The sequence below is a fragment of the Marmota monax genome, unplaced genomic scaffold (assembly GCF_021218885.2).
Source record: "Marmota monax isolate L192 unplaced genomic scaffold, Marmota_monax_Labrador192_F-V1.1 WCK01_AAM20220418_F8-fsc00683, whole genome shotgun sequence".
Classification (NCBI taxonomy): domain Eukaryota; kingdom Metazoa; phylum Chordata; class Mammalia; order Rodentia; family Sciuridae; genus Marmota; species Marmota monax.
In genome coordinates this window covers 71,236-94,978 of record NW_026694509.1, presented here as the reverse complement: position 1 = coordinate 94,978, position 23,743 = coordinate 71,236, and the positions used below count along the sequence as shown (strand labels likewise).

Genomic DNA, 23,743 nt, shown 5'->3' with positions numbered 1-23,743 from the left:
TATGGCACTTCTTTATAGCTTTGATATTTTAAATATTGTCATATTTAAAATAACCAGGGTAAAGATTTAAAACTTTAATATTTTACCTACTTCATGTAGAATATATAATATTGCACAAAATGTACATATCCATTTTTCTCTGAGCCTGCTGCCTAGTATATTAAAATGTAACCACAGAGTTAATGTACACTATTTAGTGAAGTGATATTATGCTGTGATTTTAAATTGTTCCTTAAAGTGTCACAATATTTGCAGTCTGTTGAAAGCTTGTGCTCTAAGGACTTATTGTGAAATCTCTACATTGACATTGTTTCATTCTTTGAAGATAGATAGTTGCAAAAATGACATTGGCTAACACTGTTTAACATTTCTACTCAATTCCTGACTTATCTTGTCAGAGCACAAACAAAATGTTATTAGCATTTTACTAGATTAAAAGTTGAGTAGTTTTCAAATCACCTTTTAAAAAACTAAAAATACTTCTAACAAAACTATTATTAAAAATTTCCTAGGAAATAAGAATGAGTAGTGAGAATTTAGAAATATACAATTCTCATTATTATAATGGAACAGATTATAATATATAAAAAAACTATGAGTTATCAAAAATTTCTCATGGTTGAGAAATTGACGATTTAAATGACAAGTAACTTATTTCCATGCCTTTACTAATTGTTTTATGAAGTTCTAAACTCTGGGATTTAAAGGCATGATTTTCTAAGTACTTCCAGAGATGCATATTATTTTTAATACTCCAGTCTTAGCATTTATTACTACAAGAGCTATTTCAGGGACTAAAAACTCAGAACTTACTGTTTAGCAAGAGAGTTAAATACAGTATAAGCTGAAAATACCTATAAGAATTCTCCAGCTACCTTAGTATGTTTACAATTAGTATTATTCTCTTACAGGTGTTAAGAAGTAGGTGGTTGTTCTAGCAATAGTAGTGATTTTTTTTTTAAATGGAAACTACTATATTATTAGTGAGTGAGTTAAAATATATGAATACTAGTGTTGTGGAAAATAATTGGATGATTTAAACTAGATTTAAAACCTCATCTGCTTAGGTTTCATCTAAATGATTTAATGACAGAGCCTTTGAAAAAATTTGATACTTTAAAATGTTTCTCTTTTTCTTAAAAAGGTGCTCTTTGTTCACTAATTTATATTTGCCCATATTTAATAATTAAATATAAAATACTTTTATTGAGTAATTTTCTATCTAGAAAGCAGCATATTATTATAGTGCTTCCTAGTAGTCAATTCCTACATCTACTAGAGACGTAGAATAATTCTAATATATTCATAGAATACCTTATTGATATCATAAAACCATTTTATACATGGAGGGTATAAAAGTCAACACAGTTTTATCTTAGGCCTATTAAGTTATGGAATGTTATATCCATGATTGCAACCTGAATCACAGCCATAAAAATCTGCTTTAAATTATTTTAACTCCTTTAGCATTTCATATTTTTTACATGTTTTCCAAGAAATTTGCCATAATTAACTAACCTCTGTGCTTCTTTTTTCCTTTACCATGCTTTCAGAAAATTCAGTTCTACAGGGGATGGATTTTGACTCTCAGTAGCAGTAGTGATGAGGAGGAGGAGAAGGATAACGATGATTAGTCAGATCTAAATTGTTAACATTCACATGTTCTTTATCTTTTAACTTGGAATGTTTCATTAGTGTGTTTTGTATGACTGCTATCATAACCTCTATGTGTCCACTTTTAGGGAGTTAAAAAACTTTTATTTCCTTTCCAATGTTTTTCTGAATATCATGATAAAGCAATATATAATTGGATTATCTTAAGCACAGAGAAAAATGTATTTTACATCCAAAGTAGGGCGCATTCCATATTGTAGATTTTCTTTTATCCGCTTCATTGCTTTTGTATTAAAAAGTTTGTCCTTAAGATTTAAAGTTAGACTTAAATATAGCTTTTAATGTTCACTAATTTTAATTATCCACTTACATTTGTTAGCACAATGCCTTCTTTTTATTGTTCTATGTAAATTTTCTGGGCTGTAATGTAATAGCGTTGTGTAAAAAAAGAGAAAAAATAGTAATGGTCATTCAATGTTTTTAGATTTATTTATCATTTTAAAGGTACTTTTTGTCAAATTTCTTTTAATAATAATAAACATACTTTACTTTTGAAGCTGTGTGAATTTGTTGTTCTATTCCAAAGCAATAGGTTTAAATATATCTGATTTGCCATGGAATGTTAATGAATAATTTATAATCTAAGAATGAAAAATACTATTTTATTTGGTTCACTTTCTATTGTTTTATTGTGAATTTTTGTGAAATAATGAACAAAGTTGGTTTTTAAAGTCATTATACTTGCTTATTAATTTACATATCTATTTACTATATATTATAAAATTTTATAAATTCAGAATTATTAGTAAGATATTTATAATAAACATATATTTTTCTGGGTAATATAGGGGAATTTTGCCTGTGTTTCTGAAAGATTTAGAAACAAATTCTTTTTATGTTTTGTTTTCTAAAGGTATTTTTGGAATTTCAACTTAGATAAATTTAATTCTATTGTTCTAGTTCCCTAGTTTATCAGATGTACTAATAATTAGATGTACTAATGGGGGGGACTACTAAAAGGTGAATAATTATTAGTATCATAAGTTTTAATCCCCATGACTGCTGTGCTTTTGGATCAACAGAGGAAGATTTCTATATGCTAAAGCACTTTGTTTAAATTAAGCTTATATTAGATCATACAAGCTAATTCCCTTAACTGTTTAACTTTTGGTTTGTTTCAACACATCATTTCTGAGGTTTTTTTTTTAATTCTTAAGTTTATCAAACAAACTTTTATTTCTATGAACCTGCATTCTTTACATTCTTTGAAAATAACTACTCTAGATTTTAAAATAATGTGCTTTTCAAAAGTAAAAGAGGAGCAGTAAAAAATAATTGGCTCTTCTGACATTTCTACCTGTATGGCATTCGTTTAAATTAAAATAAAATCAAAGGTATACCTACTAAGACTAAGGCATATACATATATCAAAGAATTTATTGTTGATATCATAGTAGTACTCTTATCTTTTTGGAGTAAGAAAATAAAAATAATGACCATTAAAATAGTACTGGCATCAATTTCTATTTGTTACTACTCTCTCACCCTTGGCCAAAATCACAAAAACTTTCTCTACTAGAAACAGATAGACCATAAGCTATTATTATATATATTGTAGGAAAGAAAAGCCTAGAAATGCCTTCATTGGTTTCTTACATTTCAGCTTTATAAAACTATTGTTTTTCAAGACATTTTTACTGAGTTTCCTGTGGTTGGTCTGTGATACTTAAGTTTTTTGATATCATTTCATAAAGATGACCTTAATAGACTTTTATTTATTATTAATATATCTGGAAAAAGTTCTGTTTATTTCAGTAACAACTTGTCATTTTAATGAAAAGAAATTGGAAGTAGAATTACATTTATTTAAAATCTCTCCGGCAGTAAGATTTTAAACAGTGTTATAGTAACTAGCACATTTCACTGATGTGGTCTTCTTTTATCATTCTTTAATTTTTAGCCCTTACAAGCAAAATATGAGTGGGCATGGTGGTATCCACCCGTAATCATACTGCTCATGAGGCTGAGGCAGAAGGATTGCAAATTCAAGGCCAGACTCAGGAATTTAGCAAGGCCCTGAGCAACTTAGTGAGACCCTGTCTCAAATACAAAATATAAAAAGGGCTGGGGATGTGGCTCAGTGGTTAAACATTCCTGGGTTCAATCCCTAGTACCCCTTCCAGAAAAAGCAGTAAAATATATTCTTTAATATTAAAATTTTTTATTATTAGTTGTTCAAAACATTACATAGCTCTTGACATATCATATTTCATACATTTGATTCAAGTGGGTTATGAACTCCCATTTTTTCCCTGTATACAGATTGCAGAATCACATCGGTTACACATCTACATTTTTACATACTGCCATGCTAGTGTCTGTTGTATCCTGCTGCCTTTCCTATCCTCTACTATCCCCCCTCCCCTCCCATCTTCTCTCTCTATCCCATCTACTGTAATTCATTTCTCTCCCTTGTTTTTTTCCCCTTTCCCCTCACTTCCTCTTATATGTAATTTTGTATAATGATGAGGGTCTTCTTCCATTTCCATGCAATTTCCCTTCTCTCTCCCTTTCCCTCCCACCTCTCGTCCCTGTGCCCTTTTCTCTTTTTGTTTTTCTGGCACAATGAAATAATCTTTTCAAGCTTGTTAGACAAAAGATTAAAACTGGATTTCCAGTATTGTAAAAAAAATGCAGATTTATTGGAGAAAAATTGAACACTAAAAATTGTTCTATACCTGTGTTTTATTGATGGAGATATATGACTGGACAAAAATATCTTTTTCCTCATCATATATGTAGGAATTAAGCTCCCCTTTGAGATTCTAATCAGGTGAATAGTTCTTTTGTTTATTAATGGCTGTATAATTAATTAGAACTTTAAAATGGAATCTACAATGAAAGTCTAGTGAGAAAGCTGTTTTTGAACATTGATTATATAATACTATACCTTTCATATCCTTTAACTTTATGAATACTCTAATTTCTACATAATCATTGCTTATGTGTAGTAAACAGGAAGAAAATTCTTCCTTAAGAAAGTGATTACCATGAGGGATTCATTTTCACTGTCTCCCTGACTCTTGAATAACATTGGAAAAATGGCAGGAAAAAAGCTGTGAAAATCCTGAAATAGTGCACACCCATGATCATGGATGAATAACCAAGGTGTTTAAGAGTGTAAATGAATTTAAATATTATTCTGAGCTTACATCTGATTTATCTATATCCAATTAGCACTCACGTTGGATATAGATAAATCAGATGTAAGCTCAGAATAATATTGCTCACTTGAAGTATTCCTTATAAAACAAGTCAAAATAAATTTCAATTTAATCAGAATTTTATAAATTTTAGCTTTTGAAATTGTTCAGACCACTTATTTATGCAATTTTGTGTTATTAAAATGTACAGCTGGAGTCATTGTAGATCTGTGACTAAGATATTAATATTCATATGAAAAACATGTTAATGTATTTATATCTCAAGGTCATATATACAGAAGAAAACGACTGATATAATAGCTATTGCTTTGTCTCATTTAAATCCTATAATGAAATTTTGCATTAAACTTTGCTTTGGTGATGGGAAGAGGACCATCTTCAAGCTTTAGCTTTTTTCTTTTATAGAAAAGAAAAAATTTAAATTATAAACTATTAAATTTCCTTTCAAATGAATTTATAATGACCTCAAAATATTACAGGTCCCATGAGGTTAAGTAAAATGATATTAAGTGTATTATTAATTTAGATCAAATGATTATGATGGATAAATTTTAAAAATCAGTTTAATTCATTAGTTCTAGCTCCTTTGGGGTAAATGAAGATCAATTAAAATATTTAAACTATTAATCTTTAATTTCAACAGATGAATGCCTGAGTATAAAGTAGTATAGAAAAGCCTGAATCAAAGAATAAAACATGGTTTCAAATAGGTCTGTATTTGAGAATTAGAATAATTAATGATTTGCATAGATAGAACATTTTTGTGTTCATTATTATCTTTCAATAGGATGAATCTATTTCAGCACTTATTCCATACCAACCAGTAAATATAGCAACAATGTATCTCCAAACATTAGTTCAAAAACACATTTAATAATTCTGTAAAACTGGCTTCTAATGTAACTTTGTTCATTGTATATACATTTTCTAAGCAGTGAAACAGTAAAAGATTTCTACTAAGTGGCATTATATCATTTCTCGGGATTTTAGAGATCCTCAAATTTGTAAACATTCAAAATATTATAGATATTTGTGTTTTTAAAACAGAATAGTCAGATTTAGCTACGTATTCATATGTCTGTAATTTTGTCTTGAGCTTATTATATTTTTCAATTATCAATTATCATTTCTCAACAACCTGTTAAGTACCTTAAATCCTGCAAGGATTTTTTTAATATATTCAGTAAAATATGGACTTATATAAATTTCTAAAAGTATGCTCATTTAAGAGAAGTATAAGAAACTGTTGAAATTTTTCAAAAGCCTTTGTCTCTACCATTTATGAAATTTTCTTATAAATTTATTCACTCAGTTCTGATCCAAATATATGAATCACCACTTTGTTTTTATTTTTTAACATTTTAATTGATGCATTATAATTATACATAATAGTGGGATTCATTGTGATATATTCATACCTGCATAAAATATAATTTGGTCAGTTTTATTCCTAACTACTTCCCTTTTCCTTCCCCCCACATCTTCCTTCAATATCCCCTTCCTCTACTCTACTGGTCTCCCTTTTGTTTTGTGAGATCCCATTTTTCCCCCTTTTTTTTTCCATATATGAGAGAAAACATGTGACCTCTGACTTTCTAAGACTGGCTTATTTCATTTAACATGATGTTAGAAACCAACTTATTACCTTTTAAAGATTGAGAAAAAAAAAAATCCCACTCATAGTATTATCCCTAATGTAGAGAAGCTTAGTTTTCATTGCTGAAGCACATGAATGGCCAGAATCTTTTCTTTACTTGTGTATCTGATGTAGAAGCTTTTTTCTTTTTCATTGAACATTTTACCTTTTTGAATTTCCTTTTTTAAAAATATTTCTTCCCCTTAAAAAATAAATTTGTATGTGTATGTGTATGTGTGTATATATATACATATACATATATATATGTGTGTGTGTATTTCAATATTCATAAACAATGGATATGGGAATATATATTCCCATATCCATTGTTTATGAATATTGAAAACCAAGTTGTACCATGGAGGTATATTCTTCACCATTTCAGGTACTTTTTGATTTTTATCTGTGTTGTCTTTGAATCCTTTACAAAAATATTATAATGGCCATTATATAAGTTCTAGAAGGGAGGCTGTTTTTGTTTGTTGTATATTTCTTTTCTTTCAGAAATTACAGATGTTTGTAATTAGCTTCAAACACTGCCTTAATAACATTTGGAAGATAACCACCTTCAGCCGTCGTAGTCTTTCCTTTTACTTCAGGATGAGAATTACAACTAATCGGGAAAAAAGGGCTTAAAATAGCAGTCAGATCACCATAGTAGTGCTGAACAGTCTTCTTCTGGCTTCATCTGAAATTTTGAGTAAGTGGACAAGAACTAGGAGACAAGGCTTAATGGATCTTACTCTTCATTTTGTAACTCTTCCTCTCCAGAAGGATACTTCTGAATGGAACAAGAAAATTGAAGAGAGCCAAATTTTGTTACCCAGGCTAATTAGAAGTCTTAGTACCTCAGATAAAGCAAATCCCATGGGAAAAGAAATTACCTATCCTTTGATGGAATTCTCAGAATTTATTTATTAGATTACCAAAAATCTCTTGGAGGAGTACTTGTCATATCATTTTGTAAGGCCCAGAGTTTTAAACATTTGATAGGGGTATGTCCCACAATGTTTATTTTGGACCAATGGAACCCCACTCCAAACTTCCAGTGTTATGTAAAAATAATTTTTGAATAAGACTGAAATTAATTATATCTTCTCTGGAGGTAATGGTTCTACCTAGGGAAGGTTTAGGTTTACTCTGTCAGAAGTTTTAAATGAATGTCTCTTTAATTCTGTGACTTGAATGAGACCAATTTCATTTCTAAAACTTTTAAAAGTTTGTTCTCATTGCATTTGTTAAATTGCTAAACATATTAAGGAAAGAAAAATACTGTTATAATTGAATTTGAGTACACTTTAACGTTTTAAAATATTCTTTTAAATTGAACTCAGATCTAAGATCCATTTGGGTCGTACCCTCTTTTTACCAAGGGAGTAAATAGAGCTAAAACTCATAATATTAGTTTAGAAGGTCTTCCAGTCTTATTAAGCTAAAGGTACTAAATTCTCACCCCAGGCTTGCTTAACTCATGACTTCTCTATTGGCTTGTTGGAGGTCTGCCTAGTAATTTCTCCCTAGTTTCTTTGGATAAACTCAGAAATTCTCAGCATAAGCTGAGTTTAATAAAACTCATCCGTAAATGTGTGTGTGTATGTGTGTGCAAGTGCATGCTAAAAGTAGTTGTTAGAATTCTAGACTTTGAATGAGTTAGGATTTTTGTTGTTACTGGCTAAATGTCCAGTGAAAGGATAATGTTCGTTTGCTGAATTAAGTAATTCATTTTCATGGGCTTCTCTCATTTATCTAAAAAAATTTAATGTCACCTATGAAAGGAAGCACCATGTTTTTTGGTTTTTGTTTGTCTTATAAATTTAAATAATATTGATATCTTAGGCACTTCTGATGATAATTCTGATAAACTGTCTTAATGGCAATCTTTCAGTGAAAATTTACCTGTAAAAAACCCTATGGAAATATTGTAGAGAAAAATGGGGAAATGTTACAGAGAAAAATGCATTTAGTTATTTTTGTGGTACTTCAAGTAGAGGTGGTTGTGTATGTTAGAGATCTCTTGAAGATGCAGTGTTGGAATACAAATATGGGAGGCTAGCTGTTTTGTGGAAGTTAACCTTGCTGGAATACGTTGCCAGGCTACTTTGAATTAAAATTCAAATTGGCAAAGGAATAAAATGTATAATTACATATATATGAGTGGATGTTTGCTGGCTTGATATGGGAGAATAGTTTATATGAATACACATAAAAAATTAATGCCATCCATACATTCCTTAACTCTAGAAGTCTTTATTGAATTCTTGTTAGTTATGTATCATACATTTTTCAAGATATTAGGCTTCCAGTTTGGAGTTGAGTAATCAAGATTTCTACTCATCCTTCACAAGCTTAATTCTAGTGATTATTTTTATTGTTAGGATAATTGGGGATAAAACATTACCCATTAGAGGCCAACTCTGTAATGTGAAAATCTTCACAATTTTATTCCTGTTGGTTGTGTAGGTGATAGATGCAAGCTGTAAGAAATTGTAAGAATCAAAAAACACATAAGATATGACTCATCTCCAAAGAGGATCCTGACATTACATGAAAGTTGAAACATTGCAAGAGCTGTGGGATATCTGAATCATATTCCACCGAACAGTTAATGAAATTCTACTCTATCTCCTAGAATATATACACACTTGTCCCTTGGAATCTGTACCAGATTGATTGCAAGACCTCCAAGGACACCCAAATCTGATGCTCAAGTCCCTTATAAAATAGCATAGTGTTACATATAACCTAAGTATATCCTCTGAACACTTTATGTATCTCTGGATTACCTATAATGTAAGTGCTATGTAAACAGTTGTCATACTGTATTCTGAGGGAATAGTGACCAAAAATAAAAGTCTGTACACATTCAATACAGATACAATTTTTTTAAAGAATTTTTGTTCCATAGTTATTTGAATCTACTGATGCTGCAGCCACAAATATAGAAGGCTGACTATAGTTTTTCTGTGCTTTTTTTTATTAAAAAAAATATTTAAGATACAGCAATATCCTATGGCTCAGGGTCTGAATTCTTACACTAAGTTAGCCTCAAATTCTAGTTTTTTTCTTTTACTAGATTTTTAGTCTTTTCTTATGCCTGTCTGATTTCAGTTCCAAATTGTAAAATGGAAATATTGTACTACCTATCTTGGTATTGTTGTTAGGATTTAAACAAATGAGATAATATATGTAATTATTAATATTATGCCTAATAAGAACTATATTGTATTTTTATTGTTCCAGATGAATACCAGTTTATGCTAGTTTTTGAACTCCATTATATAAATTCTATGTTCCTCATTTGTCTCCTCTTTGTCAAGATAAAAGCATCATTAAATTTCATCCTTTTTGTTTCCTTTCAAGGTTAGTAGAATAGTTATAATACCATGATAATTTCTGCACATTAATTGGTAAACAGTAAGTTCTTAGTGATTTGGACTGCACCTAATTATACAATATTTTAAAAGAAATGTTATTTTCAGGTATATGTAATGTCATGGATCAATAAATGTTGATCACTTGGAGGTTCTGCTGGAACTGAGTGAGATTGTTTTAACTATGAACTTATTACTGATGCACCCACTCTGGTTCTTCTAGAATGTATTGGGTAGGTTAATTGAAAATCTGATGTTGTTGGTGCACAGTTACTCTGCAAGCATAATTCTGTCATTTCTCCAGGCTGTTTTGATTATACCAGTTGAAAACAATATATAATATATAATAATGTCTTTCCTTTGATTTTATGTCAAAGGGTTATATTCAGCTTTCTGGTCTAAGCTGTCAATATAACCTATAGCTATGCTTTGGCTGACAATCAAGGTAGCTCATTAATATGAGAGGAGAGGAAGATAGGAGGGATAATCCCTCTCCAAAAATGATGACATGGTCAGATTTGATTTTTTGTTTAATCAACTTGCTTTACAGGGTAGCCTAAATATCACTTCTTCATTCTTGTTTACATTTATTCTGTTATATATGAAATCATTGAGTTTTAAAATAATTGATTTCAACTATATTTAATTATGAAGCTTGAATGAATACCCCCTTTTATTTGCCATGGCACTGAAATCTCAAATTTGAACTGAAATATTAAGACATCTTTTATCCCTAAACTTTGAGCACATTACTCTTCAGAAATTATTGGTTTTTTTCATAAAAATAGATTATTTTGAACAACTTGTTCAATTCTTAAATAATTGAAAATGATAGCACTTGCCATTTTTCAAGTAATTCCTTGGATTTTGTTGTTTATACAAATGGTTCACATTTTTAGTAGAATCTATTTATAAACCTTTCCTCTTTCCCCATCTCTTGAATATTAAAATTAAACAATCTATAAAAGTATCTCTTATTATCTAATAGATTTTATCACTTGATAGCATTCATTGTTAATTCATCTTTCATCTAGATGAATTTCATTTTCCTATAATCTCCCATGGTGTTGTCTTAAATTTTTTTATAAAAACTATGAGACCCTTACAGAAATTTCAGATATTAATCATATTTTATAGTTTTTGCTAAACTATGTATTCTTATTTTCACTTAGTTTTTAAAAATATATTTCCAATGAAAATATATTTATATTTTACACTTTATATTGCTTGGGATTTAAACTTTTCTATGTTTATATTTTTCTTTGCTTTTTCAGAATTTTGCTATTTTATAACATTTTGATGATTTGAAAGTATTAGAAATGTTGTTTGTGATACTATCTTTTTTAACTTATGTTCTTTTTCTAATGTATTGGGATTTATCTGACAGAAAATGTGGATATTAGTAAAGTAACCCTGACACTAGTATCATCAAGCTCCTAATCTCTTTGTGTGTCTAAATGTGTGATTAATTTGATTGGATTTATTTACATTTAAAGTATCACTTCATTTATATAAAGTGCCATATATACTTTTCAAAATGCCAGGGAGATTCTTTTACCAATAATCATTTTAATTCTTACCTCTACATTTTGACAAATATATGTAATGAATGCAGCTTCTGTTGTATTATTTTGTTTCTTTCTTTTTGAAAGTTTCCCAGTTTATGATAGGTAAATCACACATTCTTTTAATGAATAAGGCAAAAAATATTTTTCGTTGAACACGAAAGCATATAAAGCAGACTGACATGTCTAATGTACTGGCTATTGTTAATCCCTTCATATTTCAGCCAAATCTTGATATTTATGCAAAGGCCTTATAGTGATCTCTAACCCTGATTTTGCTAATTCTTCATTTGTTTTAAAATGGTATCACAAATTATTTTAATAGAAACATTTCATACCTAGTATCTGTTTGGGATAGAGGAATATAGGATATTAACACTAAACTTATTGGATACTGTTGATCTAGTTTAAAAATTCAACAACTACCGTCTTCTAGAATTACCAAAGACATTCTTGAGGTGCCTTGAGGGAAGTGTGTCTGACACCTTAAGAGGAAACATCATGGTATAGCAAAAAGCACTGGAATTAGAAGTGAAGAAGCCAATGTTCTGAGCTCAGTTTTGCAACTGACCCAAGTCACTTAATTGTAGGATTATATATTTATTATTAATAAGCACATGAGATCATTGTGAAGATTTACATGGATTGATTAAACACCAGATTCTCATTTTCTTGATATAAATGAAAAGATTGTTTTGGATGAACAATACCACTCCTCTAAAATTCTCAGGGGGGGAGGGTTCAAAAATATATAATGATGTTTGGAAAAGTATAGATCTTTCATATATAATGTGTTTATAAAGTCAAATAATTAGGCAGAAAATTTGTGACCAAAAGTGTGACATTTGTATACTCCTTACCATGTGACAGAAGGTGGATTTGGCTGATAAGCTATCACAATCTTTCCCATGCGTCTATGGATTTAGTTTCAGATTCTTGGATTCTGCTTATAATGCCATTATTGCTGTATTTTCACACAAGTAATAGAGACTTCAGCAACATTTTGCTGTGCAATGAGTTATATTTGATGTTTATTCAAATATATCAACTCTAATAACAAAAGGTCCAGTTTATTATGTTTCAAAGCACATTACTATGATCATAACATCTGTTAATTTTTTTAAGTGTTGTATTTAAGATTTTGGATGAATTCCAGAAAGCATTGCATGAATTATTTTTTTAGGTTTTTTAAAAAAATGCCAGATGCTATTGTAACTATTGAAATTGGTTTAATTGCTGGTAGACACAACTTAGATTTGATTTGAAAATGAAAAGTGATAAAAGGTAGGGTCAACTGCAGTGCCCAAACTTAACATAATATTGAAATAGAAGCTAGGTGCTTGAAGTGAAACAAGGGCTTTTGGGTTATTTGAAGATTATAATCTTTTAAGGGGATAGAGAGTCTTCTGTCAGGAGTGATGTCTTTGAGGAAAGCAACATTTATAGTCTTGATTTTAAAAAGTGACCATGTAGAACAAAAGAGAACAAATATTTTGTAGTTTAATTTCAATACAAACAATCATAATAAAAGGATTATATATTTATTATTAATAAAAACTTCACTCTCTCCTCACCATTGCCTTTAACAAGCCCAGAGATAAATACTGTTAACAGATCAGTGTGTACTCTTTCAGAAATGTCTAATGTTTATGCATTTCCCTACCGATTTCCTCCATAAATCAGTTCAGTAATATAATTTCTTTTCATTTAATATATCTTCTAACTTTTTCTGTATCTGTACACAGAAATCTGTCTTTTTATTATGACTTTATTATGACATTTCCCATTGTATGGCTGCCCCATAATTTATTTATTGAGTCCCTCATTAATGAACATTTAGATTTTTTGCTTGTAACACAACATTGCTATAAAGATCTTATATGTATATTTTGGCACTTGTTGGTTAAGATAAATCCTATCAGTGAAATTGCTAACTTGTAATTGATTTGTATTTTCTTTTTTTTGAGTTAAGTCTCCTTATTGGTCAGTTTGTTGTGTTTTTTTTGTTTGTTTGTTTGTTTTTTGTTTTTTTCCTGAACTACCTATTCATATCCTTTAGATAGTTTACTCTTGGTTTACCATTTTTCTCTCATAGGTTTATTTAAATCAATAGACTTCTCTAGATTATGAAATACCTCTCTGTATTAACAAACATTTTCCCAAATTTTCCTGTTCTTTTATTTCTTTGCTTATTTGCTTATTGTTTTGCCATTCAGTAGTGTTTATATGTTCTTAAAGTTTTTTTATTAAATTTCATGATCTTAGTTTTATTTGGGATTTTCCTGCTGGGAGATTATTAAAATGTTACTTTCATAGTATTTTTATAGACCTCTGTATACTTGCCTGATTGACCCATGCAGGATTTAGTATATAGAAAAATAGGTCCAGTTTTAGCCAGCAAGTTGTCTAAAACTATTTATTAGATAATGCATGCTCTTACCCACTAATTTGAAAGGCGTTTGCTGTCACAAATTTCTATATTCAGATAAAAAGATTTTTATAAATCCTATATGCATATTGGTCAGTTTCTGTAATTTGTATTTTTTTATTGGTTATGTCAGTGTAAACTTTCACTAGCACCAAGCTGTTTCATTACTGCAGCTGTACAAGTTATATTAATGATGTTAGGGTATTGTTCTCACTCTCTTTTTTTATAATTTAATTGATGTTATATTTTTCTTTCTACATAAATTTTATTATGATTTTGTCCAGTCACTTATCTTCCCTCCTCTACCTCCACCCCATCCTCCAAAAATTACCATCTTGGGACCACTTTGAAAGAGTATATATGTGTTATGTATAAATGTGAAAGGGGGTAAATAATATCTTTATTATAATGAATTTTTACATTTATGAATAAGGCATGGATTTTCATTTTAAAAAATTCATTTATCCCCCTTAGGAAAGTATTATACCTTCTATCATAACTTATGCACATTGTTTGTAAAAACATACATATAAATATCTTTTTTATCTTACAAGAATAATTTTTTCCTTCTATTTCCAAATTGATTACTGGGTTTTATGTATTTGGCTTCCTAGATATACTGTCATCTGCAAATAAATTCTTCCCTGCCTCTCTGAGGCTTCTTTCTCTTAATTTATATCTTCTTGAAATGTGACCCATTTCACCTGATTTTTCACATTTATTTGCATAATTTGTAAGTTAATAATACTTATTAATTTCTTCTAAATCTGTGCCTCTGTCCCTTTTAATTTCTGATATATTTGTGTTTAATTGCCTTACCTATTTGTAGATACTTTTTCTCAATTTTTTGTGATCTTCTAAGTTAGAAACTTATTCCACTTGGTCCTCTTGCTCTAAAAGACTGGTTCCTAAGACATTACATAAAAAACCATGCCTCATCACGCTGTTTCAGTTTTTTATTTCTGTCTCCATTAAAAGTGAAACCATCCTATCCACCTTTTATATCAAGACAATTATGAAATAACATCTTAGCTTCTAAGCTAAATATTTGTAGTTTTTTTTAAAGATACAACTTCAAGAAACACAATTTTTTAAACTCTTGTATCTTCTTTTTGAATTTCTTGAAGACTTCTAACATTTTGCCTAAATTCTTAACATGCCTTTTTTGAGGGATCATGATCACAATTAACATTGCTTACCTTTCGAAACAGTCTAGCCTGCTATATGTTTTAAATAGAGGAAGTAATTATTATCAGAGCCAATTACATTGAAAACAAATTTAAAAATTATTTTTATGGTTATGTTCATATTTTCTGGAGCAAATAATGGTTAACAGACAATACATAGACAATCTTTCAGTCGTCTTGAAAATAAATTTAAAGATTGTTACATAGTCTAAATAGGCCTCAGGGCTCCTATTTGTCTAGAAACTCTGCTCCTCATTTTTTAATGAGTTCTGAGATTGGCAAAGAAAAGTATCTTTATAGAGCAGGTGAAATTTCCAGGGAAGAGACAAAGTGGGGGCCAATAGTTATTTATATGATGCATGCATTTATGAGTTTTATACGTGTTCTATACAAATGTAATCTAATGTTATATATTTTCTGAGATAAAATGACAACAGTTTAATACCTCATTAGATTGAATTTAAACAACAATATTTTTTAAAATCTACAATTTAAAGATTGGCATTGCTGCATTCAAGAAATCTTAAAGCAGTGTAGCAAATACTTTTAAAAAGGAAGCAGCAATAATTTTTTGAATGTTTGAATTTTCTGATATGTGTATTTTTTATATATTAATTATTTCCTCCATTGAGAAATGATTTTTAGAGGATCATAACATATTATGGAACATTATCAATTTTCTCACTCTCACTTTTTTTTAGGTAATGGAAAATGGAAGATTCGCAAAATACAAATATTTTACCCATGTCATGATCAATAAAACAGATTTGTTTATGATAACTAGAAGGTAACTTGCTTTCTTTCTCCATTGTAATTAGATAATGGGTTAACTAACAGTCACTTGTTATACATCTTTTGTTCCATGTAGTCCTGCTAACTCTGGTTCTCTTTCTCTAAAAGACTGGTTCCTAAGACATTACATAAATTCCTGTTTAGATTTGTGCATATATACAGGTAAATAGCCACACATAACTTTAAATTAGATTCTAGAGGATTTGCTTCAATCAGTTTATTGTATGCAGAAATTTTATAAAGCTATCCTCTCAGAGATCAACTTCCCTCCCTCTGAAGAAGTACACAATTTCAGGTTACCATAAAAGTCAATAGTACTGTGATTGTATCTATTCATTATAATATAGAGACCCAGTCACACAATTTTATACACAAATGGAAGTAGATAGCATTATATGTGGATACTCCTGGCAACAGTGACATCTTCAGATAGAACTATAGACAGTGGAAGGGTTCTTTCAAAAATACTCAGTGACACAGCCTGTAGACACAGCTGGCCATGTACTCAAACACTACTAAGTTTGTGCCAACAGCCACTATAATCCAGGAATGGTGAAAGAGAGGATGAGAGGCAGAAGACTGAGGTGAGAGACATAAAGCCAGATTAGCTTTCTCCTTCTGCATTTCCACCAGAAGCTAGCTATTTCTTTAACTTGTTCCCTTAAATTGAAAGTATAGTTATTTAAAAGAAAACTCTGGTTACACCTAAAATTGATATTTCAACCAGAAAGAGAAATTGCAGAAGAAAGGATTAAATAGAATTATTAAATGCATTTTCATTTCTTAATTTCTTCTCCCAAAATAGGAAAACAAAAATTGATTAAAATGAAAAGCATGTGGTGACACATGCCTGTAATCCCAACATCTGGGGAGGCTGAGGCAGGAAGATCATAAGTTCAAAGCCAGCCTCAGCAACCTAGCAAATCCCTAAGCTACTTAGTGAGACCCTATCTCAAAATAAAAAGGACTGGGGATGTGGTTCAGTTGTTAAATGCCCCTGGGTTCAATCCCTGTTACAAAAAAATGAAACCCAAGATGATGGCTTTTTTAAAATTTCCTTCTAAAATTGATAATAGGGCTTGATTTTGCCTGTGAAAAACTCAATGCCTCTCAGCATGTCAATTTTGTTTAACGTAGTTAGAAAAGTCTCTTTCTGATATATGCTGGGAAATGTATTACAGGAGTCTTAGTAATACAATAAAATATTTATTCTAAAATGCTAATTATATGAAAGTTCTCCAAACTAATGGCTGGTAATTGGTTCTATAAATGGTTTCTATTTCTAACATTTTTTATTTCTCATGTATTTATCTTCATAAATATATTAGTTTTTCTTGTTATACTTTAAATTTCCTACTAAGCACACTTTAGTTGCATCCCAAAAAATTTGTATTATATTTTCATTCTGTTCAAAATATTTTCTAATTTCCTTTGAAATTCCATGGGTTATTTTAGAAATGTCTTAATTTATGGGCATTTGGAAATATTCTTGAGCTCTTCCTGATATTTTTCTAATTTAGTTCCATTATGATCTGAAAATATACTTTTATGGTTTTTGTTCTTTTAAATTCATTAAAAAATTTTTATGACCCAGAATGTAGTTTATCTGGAGAAATGGTTTATGTGCACTTGAAGAGAATGTGTATTCTGTTACTAGATATAAGTGCCTCTGTTTTTAAAGTGGATTCTTTGCTTTCTTCCCTTTGCCCCCTCTTTTCTCCTCCCTCAGTGGTGTATTGTTTGTAACAAAGGGAGCATTTGGACAACTTACATGTGAGTGGCAGTATAGTTTTGATGAATTTACCAAAGAGCCTTTCATTGTTCATGGGAGAAGATTGCGTATTGAAGCAAAGGTATATTGAATACATTTTTTTCAAAAAACTTGGAACTGAAAATATACATTGTAACAGTTACCTTTATTTTTGTAATGTTTCTTCCTCTTTTATAAATGTTCTTGTGGTCTTGGTGTGGTTTTCCTAAAACTGATAGTTGGGCTTTAATTGAAGAAGGGGATACGGGGAGGCCACGGGAAAAAAGTTCTATTTTCTGTGCTATTATATTGACAACAGCATTCCTAGTTACTTATTTCATAAGCAGGAATAGAACCCCAACTAAATATGAAATAATGGATGGTGGCTATTAGCCTCTGCTCTAAACCATGGCTTTCCTGGTTTTGTTTCTTGTCTTTTTCCCTTTCCAAAGATAACAGTTCCCCTTATTTCCTTTTTTCCTCTTATTTTCCTTTCCAAAGATAACAGTTCCCTATATTTCCTATTTTCTTCCTTTTTCACCTTTTTTTTTTTTTTTTTGAGACCTGTATCAGCAAATTGCTATTCTGTTTTAGATAGAAGAAACTGATTTCTTCTGGGTTCTATATTTGTGTGGATTTTTTAATTACTTAAAGGTATTGCTAAACCAGTAAAACCTCCCATCTTCTTTTATAACAATACCCATCCTGGTCCTTAGTAGTACCACTTTTCTTAGTTATCCCTCAAATGGTTAATATCTGCTATTAAACAGTTTCCCCCAACAAATAGCAAACAATACCAAAAGAGTTGTGAACAGCAGAGAATTATAATCTAGGATCTAACCTTATTTCTTTGATTCTAAACTGCATTCCTATTTCATGACCGGTTTAAAATGTCACAGGTACATACATACATACACACATGCACATACTATATAACTTGTGTGTATATGTATGTGTGCATATATATGTGTGTATTATTTTTGAACTGGACTCAATCAAGGTTGCACAGCCTTATATCAAGAAATGAGGAATTATTTGAAAAGAAAAAATAATAGACATCCTTCTCATCCTTTTATGTCCTTAGCAATTGAAATCTCACCATAAGCCTTTTAACTTGGGTTTAGTGATATGTGAGAATGTAGCCTTTTTTCTGTTTGCTTTGATTCTTCTTTGTTATCCATTCTTGGCTTTTTAAAGGTGCATATTTGTGTAAAATGGACACTTTAAACATAGGCTAATAAATTTGTCTGGCATTTCTTTCTTGTATTTTTACAACTGGATTTTCTTTTTAATAAAGTTACATATTCTGCTTATAGGAACGGGTGAAGTCTGTATTCCATGCCAAAGAGTTTGGAAAAATAATTAACTTCAAGACCCCAGAGGATGCAAGGGTAAGTATAATGAATCTTTTACTTAAACTAGCTAGGTGCTTTTCACATTAAAACCTGTAAGTTTAAAAAAACAGGATAAATTTTGTTTGGGATTTTTGTTTTTGTATTTTGACAGTTTTTAGAATGTAATTAGTATTTCCCCAAAACATTTTCCACTCAATTTAACAATCCTGTTTGCTTCTCAAATCAAAATGGTCTTTTAAATCCTAACTATACTATATTTTAAAATGTCAAAAACAGAAGAAATTATTTCATTCTAGTGTTAAAATCTCAGTTCCAGCAGAGAAAGTATAGCCCCATATACAACAGTAGAAAAATCAACCATATGTGATTTAACCACAAAACAAAAACAAAGAAAGCCACTACTATAACATGGCACAGGGCAAAGAGAGCCAAATCTATAGTCAGAAAATTTGAGTTTGAATACTGTTTCTGTTCCTTCTTGATGGTAGAATCTTGAAGGAAGTCAGTCAAGCTTAGTTTCCTAGAGATGGGAATGTTGTGAACTGACAAGCACTATATATACTTCAGGGATTATGGCACTTATAACAATGTGCACTGTCAAGAAAATGAAGACTATGAACCGATTATGTGAACCTCATTGATTGTAGTTAGATACTATTCTTGACACCGAATTATACCTAATGTGTTAGGAAATTTACAGTAAGAGCACCTGGCTCCTTTATTAATCACTGGGCCTCCTGCCTGGATTCAGTACATATACCTGGCCTCCTGGCTGGGCATGACTATTGCTGGTAAATGGCACATCTGATCCCAAATGAGGGATATCCCAAACCCCACCCCAGTAAGCACAAACCAGGTAGCATGTGCTGTTTAATTTTACTAGATATTGTATATAAGACAACATTGGCACAGGAACAGTAGAAAACGGGAATTACAAAGAAATATGAGTAAAGCAGCTGGACCCTTAATATATGTGTCACTTGGAACAAGGAGACAAAATGGAGCATGATAACAGCATGACTTTTAGGCTACTATCTTTCATGTTGCTGAAAAATATCACCACCTATTTCAATTTTTCTGTGATAAATTCCTATAATTTCTGTTCTCATGTGACTCTATCCCATAGAATTTAATTCTGCTCTTCCAGAAACATTCATAGAAAGCTACTGAACTCAGTTCTCAGTTCTCCGGGTATGTTAGGGCTGTTCCCACTAGGTGGTTCTTAATGTAAAGAGGCACAACCATCTCTGCCAAATGTTTTTTTTTTTTCTTTTCTGAGGAAGTTCTGTTTGCTTTTTAATTTATATCTTAACTGATTCATAAAAACAAAAATTGTAAATATTATTGAGTTACCATGGTAACTTTCCATATATGTACACTGTACAATATTTACATCAGGTTAAACATATTTCTGTCCTCAAACATTTATCATTTTTTATGCTCACAATCCTTCTTTCCAGACTTTTAGAATCTACAGTACATTATTGCCATTTGTGGTCACCCAACTGAGCAGTAAAATACCAGGCTTCATTCCTAACTGTAAATTAGTACCCATGGATCAACATTTCCCCATCCCTCCCCACCTCTACTATTCACCATTCTATTCTTAATTTCTATTAGATCAACATTTTTTAGGTTCCCCATATGAATGAAATCATACAGTACTTAACTTTTTGTGTCTGTCTTATTACACTTTAGTACTCTATACAGTTTCGCACATGTTGCTGCAAATAACAGGATTTCATTTTCTTTAATAGCTGGAGAGTATTCCAACTACAAATGTACATTTTCATTGTTCCTTTAAGATCCTTTAATTTTCCTCATTTCCCTTTCCTTTGGATATAAACCCAAAAGTGGTATTGCTGGATCAGATGGTAGACCTATATTTAATTTATTGAGGAATCTTCATGCTGTTTTACATAATGACTGTACCAAATTACATTCCCACCAATAGTGTACAATTTCCCTTTTCTCTACATCTTCACCAGCATTTGTCACATTCAGTCTTTTTGATAATAACCATATTGAGAATGAAGAGATATTTCATTATTGTTTTTACTAGTGTTTCCCTGTTGATTAGTGATATTGAACCTTTTTTCATGAGTTTTTTGGCTATTTGTGTCTTCTTTTTTATGTAAATTTTTTAAATTTTATATGACAGCAAAATGCATTACAATTCTTATTACATATAAAGCACAATTTTTCATATCTTTGGTTGTATACATAGTATACAATTTGTGTCTTCATACGTGGACATTGGATAGCAATGATCATCACATTCCACCATCATTAATAATCCCATGCCCCCACCCTTCCCCACAACCCCTCTGCCCTATCTAGAGTTCGTCTGTTCCTCCCATGCTCCCATTCCCTATCCCACTATGAATCAACCTCCTTATATCAAATAAAACATTCAGCATTTGGTTTTTTGGGATTGGCTAACTTCACTTAACATTATCTTCTCTAACTCCATCCAATTACCTGCAAATGCCATGATTTTATTCTCTTTTATTGCTGAGTAATATTCCATTGTGTATATATGCCACTTTTTTTAATCCGTTCATCTATTGCAGGGCATCTAGGTTGGTTTCACAGTTTACCTATTGTGAATTGTGCAGCTATGAACATTGATGTGGCTGTGTCCCTGTAATATGCTGTTTTTAAGTCCTTTGAGTATAGACCAAAAAGAGGGACAGCTGGATCAAATGGTGGTTCCATTCCCAATTTTCCAAGAAATTTCCATACTGCTTTCCATATTGGCTGCACCAATTTGCAGTCCCACTAGCATTATATGAGTGTACCTTTTCCCCCATATCCTTGCCAACACTTATTATTGATTGTCTTCATAATAGCTGCCATTCTGACTGGAGTGAGATAAAATCTTAGAGTATTTTGATTTGCATTTCTCTAATTGCTAGTGATGATGAACATTTTTCATGTATTTGTTGATTGATTGTACATCATCTTCTGAGAGTGTCTCTTCAGTTCCTTGGCCCATTTATTGATTGGGTTATTTGGGGTTTTTTTGGTGTTTAGCTTTTTGAGTTCTTTATATACTCTAGTGATTAGTACTCTATCTGATGTGTGAGGGGTAAAGATTTGCTCCCAAGATGTAGGCTCTCTATTCACCTCACAGATTGTTTCTTTTGCTGAAAAGAAGCTTTCTAGTTTGAGTCCATCCCATATATTGATTCTTGATTTTAATTTTTGTGCCACAAGAGTCTTATTAAGGAAGTTGGTGCCTAATCTCACATGATGGAGATTAGGACCTACTTTTTCTACTATTAGATGCAGGGTCTCTGGTTGTATTTCTAAGTCCTTGATCCATTTTGAGTTGAGATTTGAGTGAGAGTTTTTCTATTGTTTTGAACATAAAGGGGTGCTTCTTTAAGTCTATTGATGTGATGAATTATACTTTTTGATTTACATATGTTGAACCAACCTTGCATCTCTGGGATGAATCCCACTTGATCTTTTTGATATGTTTTTGTATTCGATTTGCCAGAACTTTATTGAGAATTTTTGCATCTATGTTCATTAGAGATATTGGTCTGAAGTTTTCTTTTTTTTTAATGTGTCTTTGCCTGGTTTTGGCATCAGAGTGATACTGGCCTCAAAGAATGAGTTTGGAAGTGCTCCCTCTTTTTCGATTTCCTGAAATAAATTGGAGAGTATTGGTATTAGTTCTTGTTTAAAGGTCTTTTAAAACTCGGCTGTGTATCCATTCGGTCCTGAACTTTTCTTGGATGGTAGACTTTTTGATGGCATCTGCTATTTCGTCACTTGAAATTGATCTGTTTAAATTATGTATATCATCCTGATTCAATTTGGACAAATTATATGACTCTAGAAATTTGTCAAAGCCTTTGATTTTTCTGTTTTATTGGAGTATATGTTTTCAAAATAATTTCTAATTATCTTCTGTATTTCTATAGTGTCTGTTGTGATATTTCCTTTTTAATCATGTATGTTAGTGGTTTGAGCTTTCACTCTCCTTCTCTTTTTAGCATGGCTAATGGTCTGTTGATTTTATGTATTTTTTTCAAAGAACCAACATTTTCTTTTTGTCAATTTCTTTAATTGTTGTTTGTTTCAATTTCATTGATTTCAGCTATGATTTTAATTATTTCCTGTCTTCTGCTGCTTTTGGTGTTGATTTTTTCTTCTTTTTCTAGGGCTTTGAGGTGTAGTGTTAAGTCATTTATTTATTGACTTTTTCTTCTTTTAAGGAATGAACTCCATTCAATGAACTTTCCTCTTAGAACTGCTTTCGTAGTGTCCTAGAGATTTCGATATGTTGTATCTATTTTCTCATTCACCTCTAAAAACCTTTTAATCTCCTCCTTGATGTCTTCTGTAACCCATTGTTCATTCAGTAGCATATTATTCAGTCTCCAGGTGTTGGAGTGGATTTTATTATTTTATCATTGATTTCTAATTTCATTCCATTATGATCTGACAGGATGCAGGGTAGTATCTCTACTTTTTTATATTTGCTAAGAGTTGCTTTGTGGCAGAGTATATGATCTATTTTGGAGAAGGATCTATGTGCTGCTGAGAAGAAAGTATATTCTCTTGTTGAAGGTTAGAATATTCTATATATGTCAGTTAAGTCTAAGTTATTGATTATATTATTGAGTTCTATAGTTTCTTTGTTCAGCTTTTGTTTGGAAGATCTATCTAGTGATGAAAGAGGTGTGTTAAAGTCACCCAAAATTATCGTATTGTGGTCTATTTGACTCTTGAATTTGAGAAGAGTTTGTTTGATGAACGTAGCTGCTCCATTGTTTGGGGCATACATATTTATAATTGTTAAGTCTT

The 23,743-nt window shown here is 30.8% G+C and overlaps 1 protein-coding gene across 1 annotated transcript in view; it reads left to right on the top strand.

Annotated features, from left to right (window-relative positions):
• LOC124076287 (intermembrane lipid transfer protein VPS13A-like) overlaps positions 1-23,743 on the top strand; it is a 152,287-nt gene that overhangs the window by 100,464 nt on the left and 28,080 nt on the right. The window contains 3 exon segments of the mRNA XM_046420133.2: positions 15,727-15,812; positions 17,547-17,670; positions 18,884-18,958. Of these exon segments, the coding sequence (XP_046276089.2) occupies positions 15,727-15,812; positions 17,547-17,670; positions 18,884-18,958 (285 nt within the window).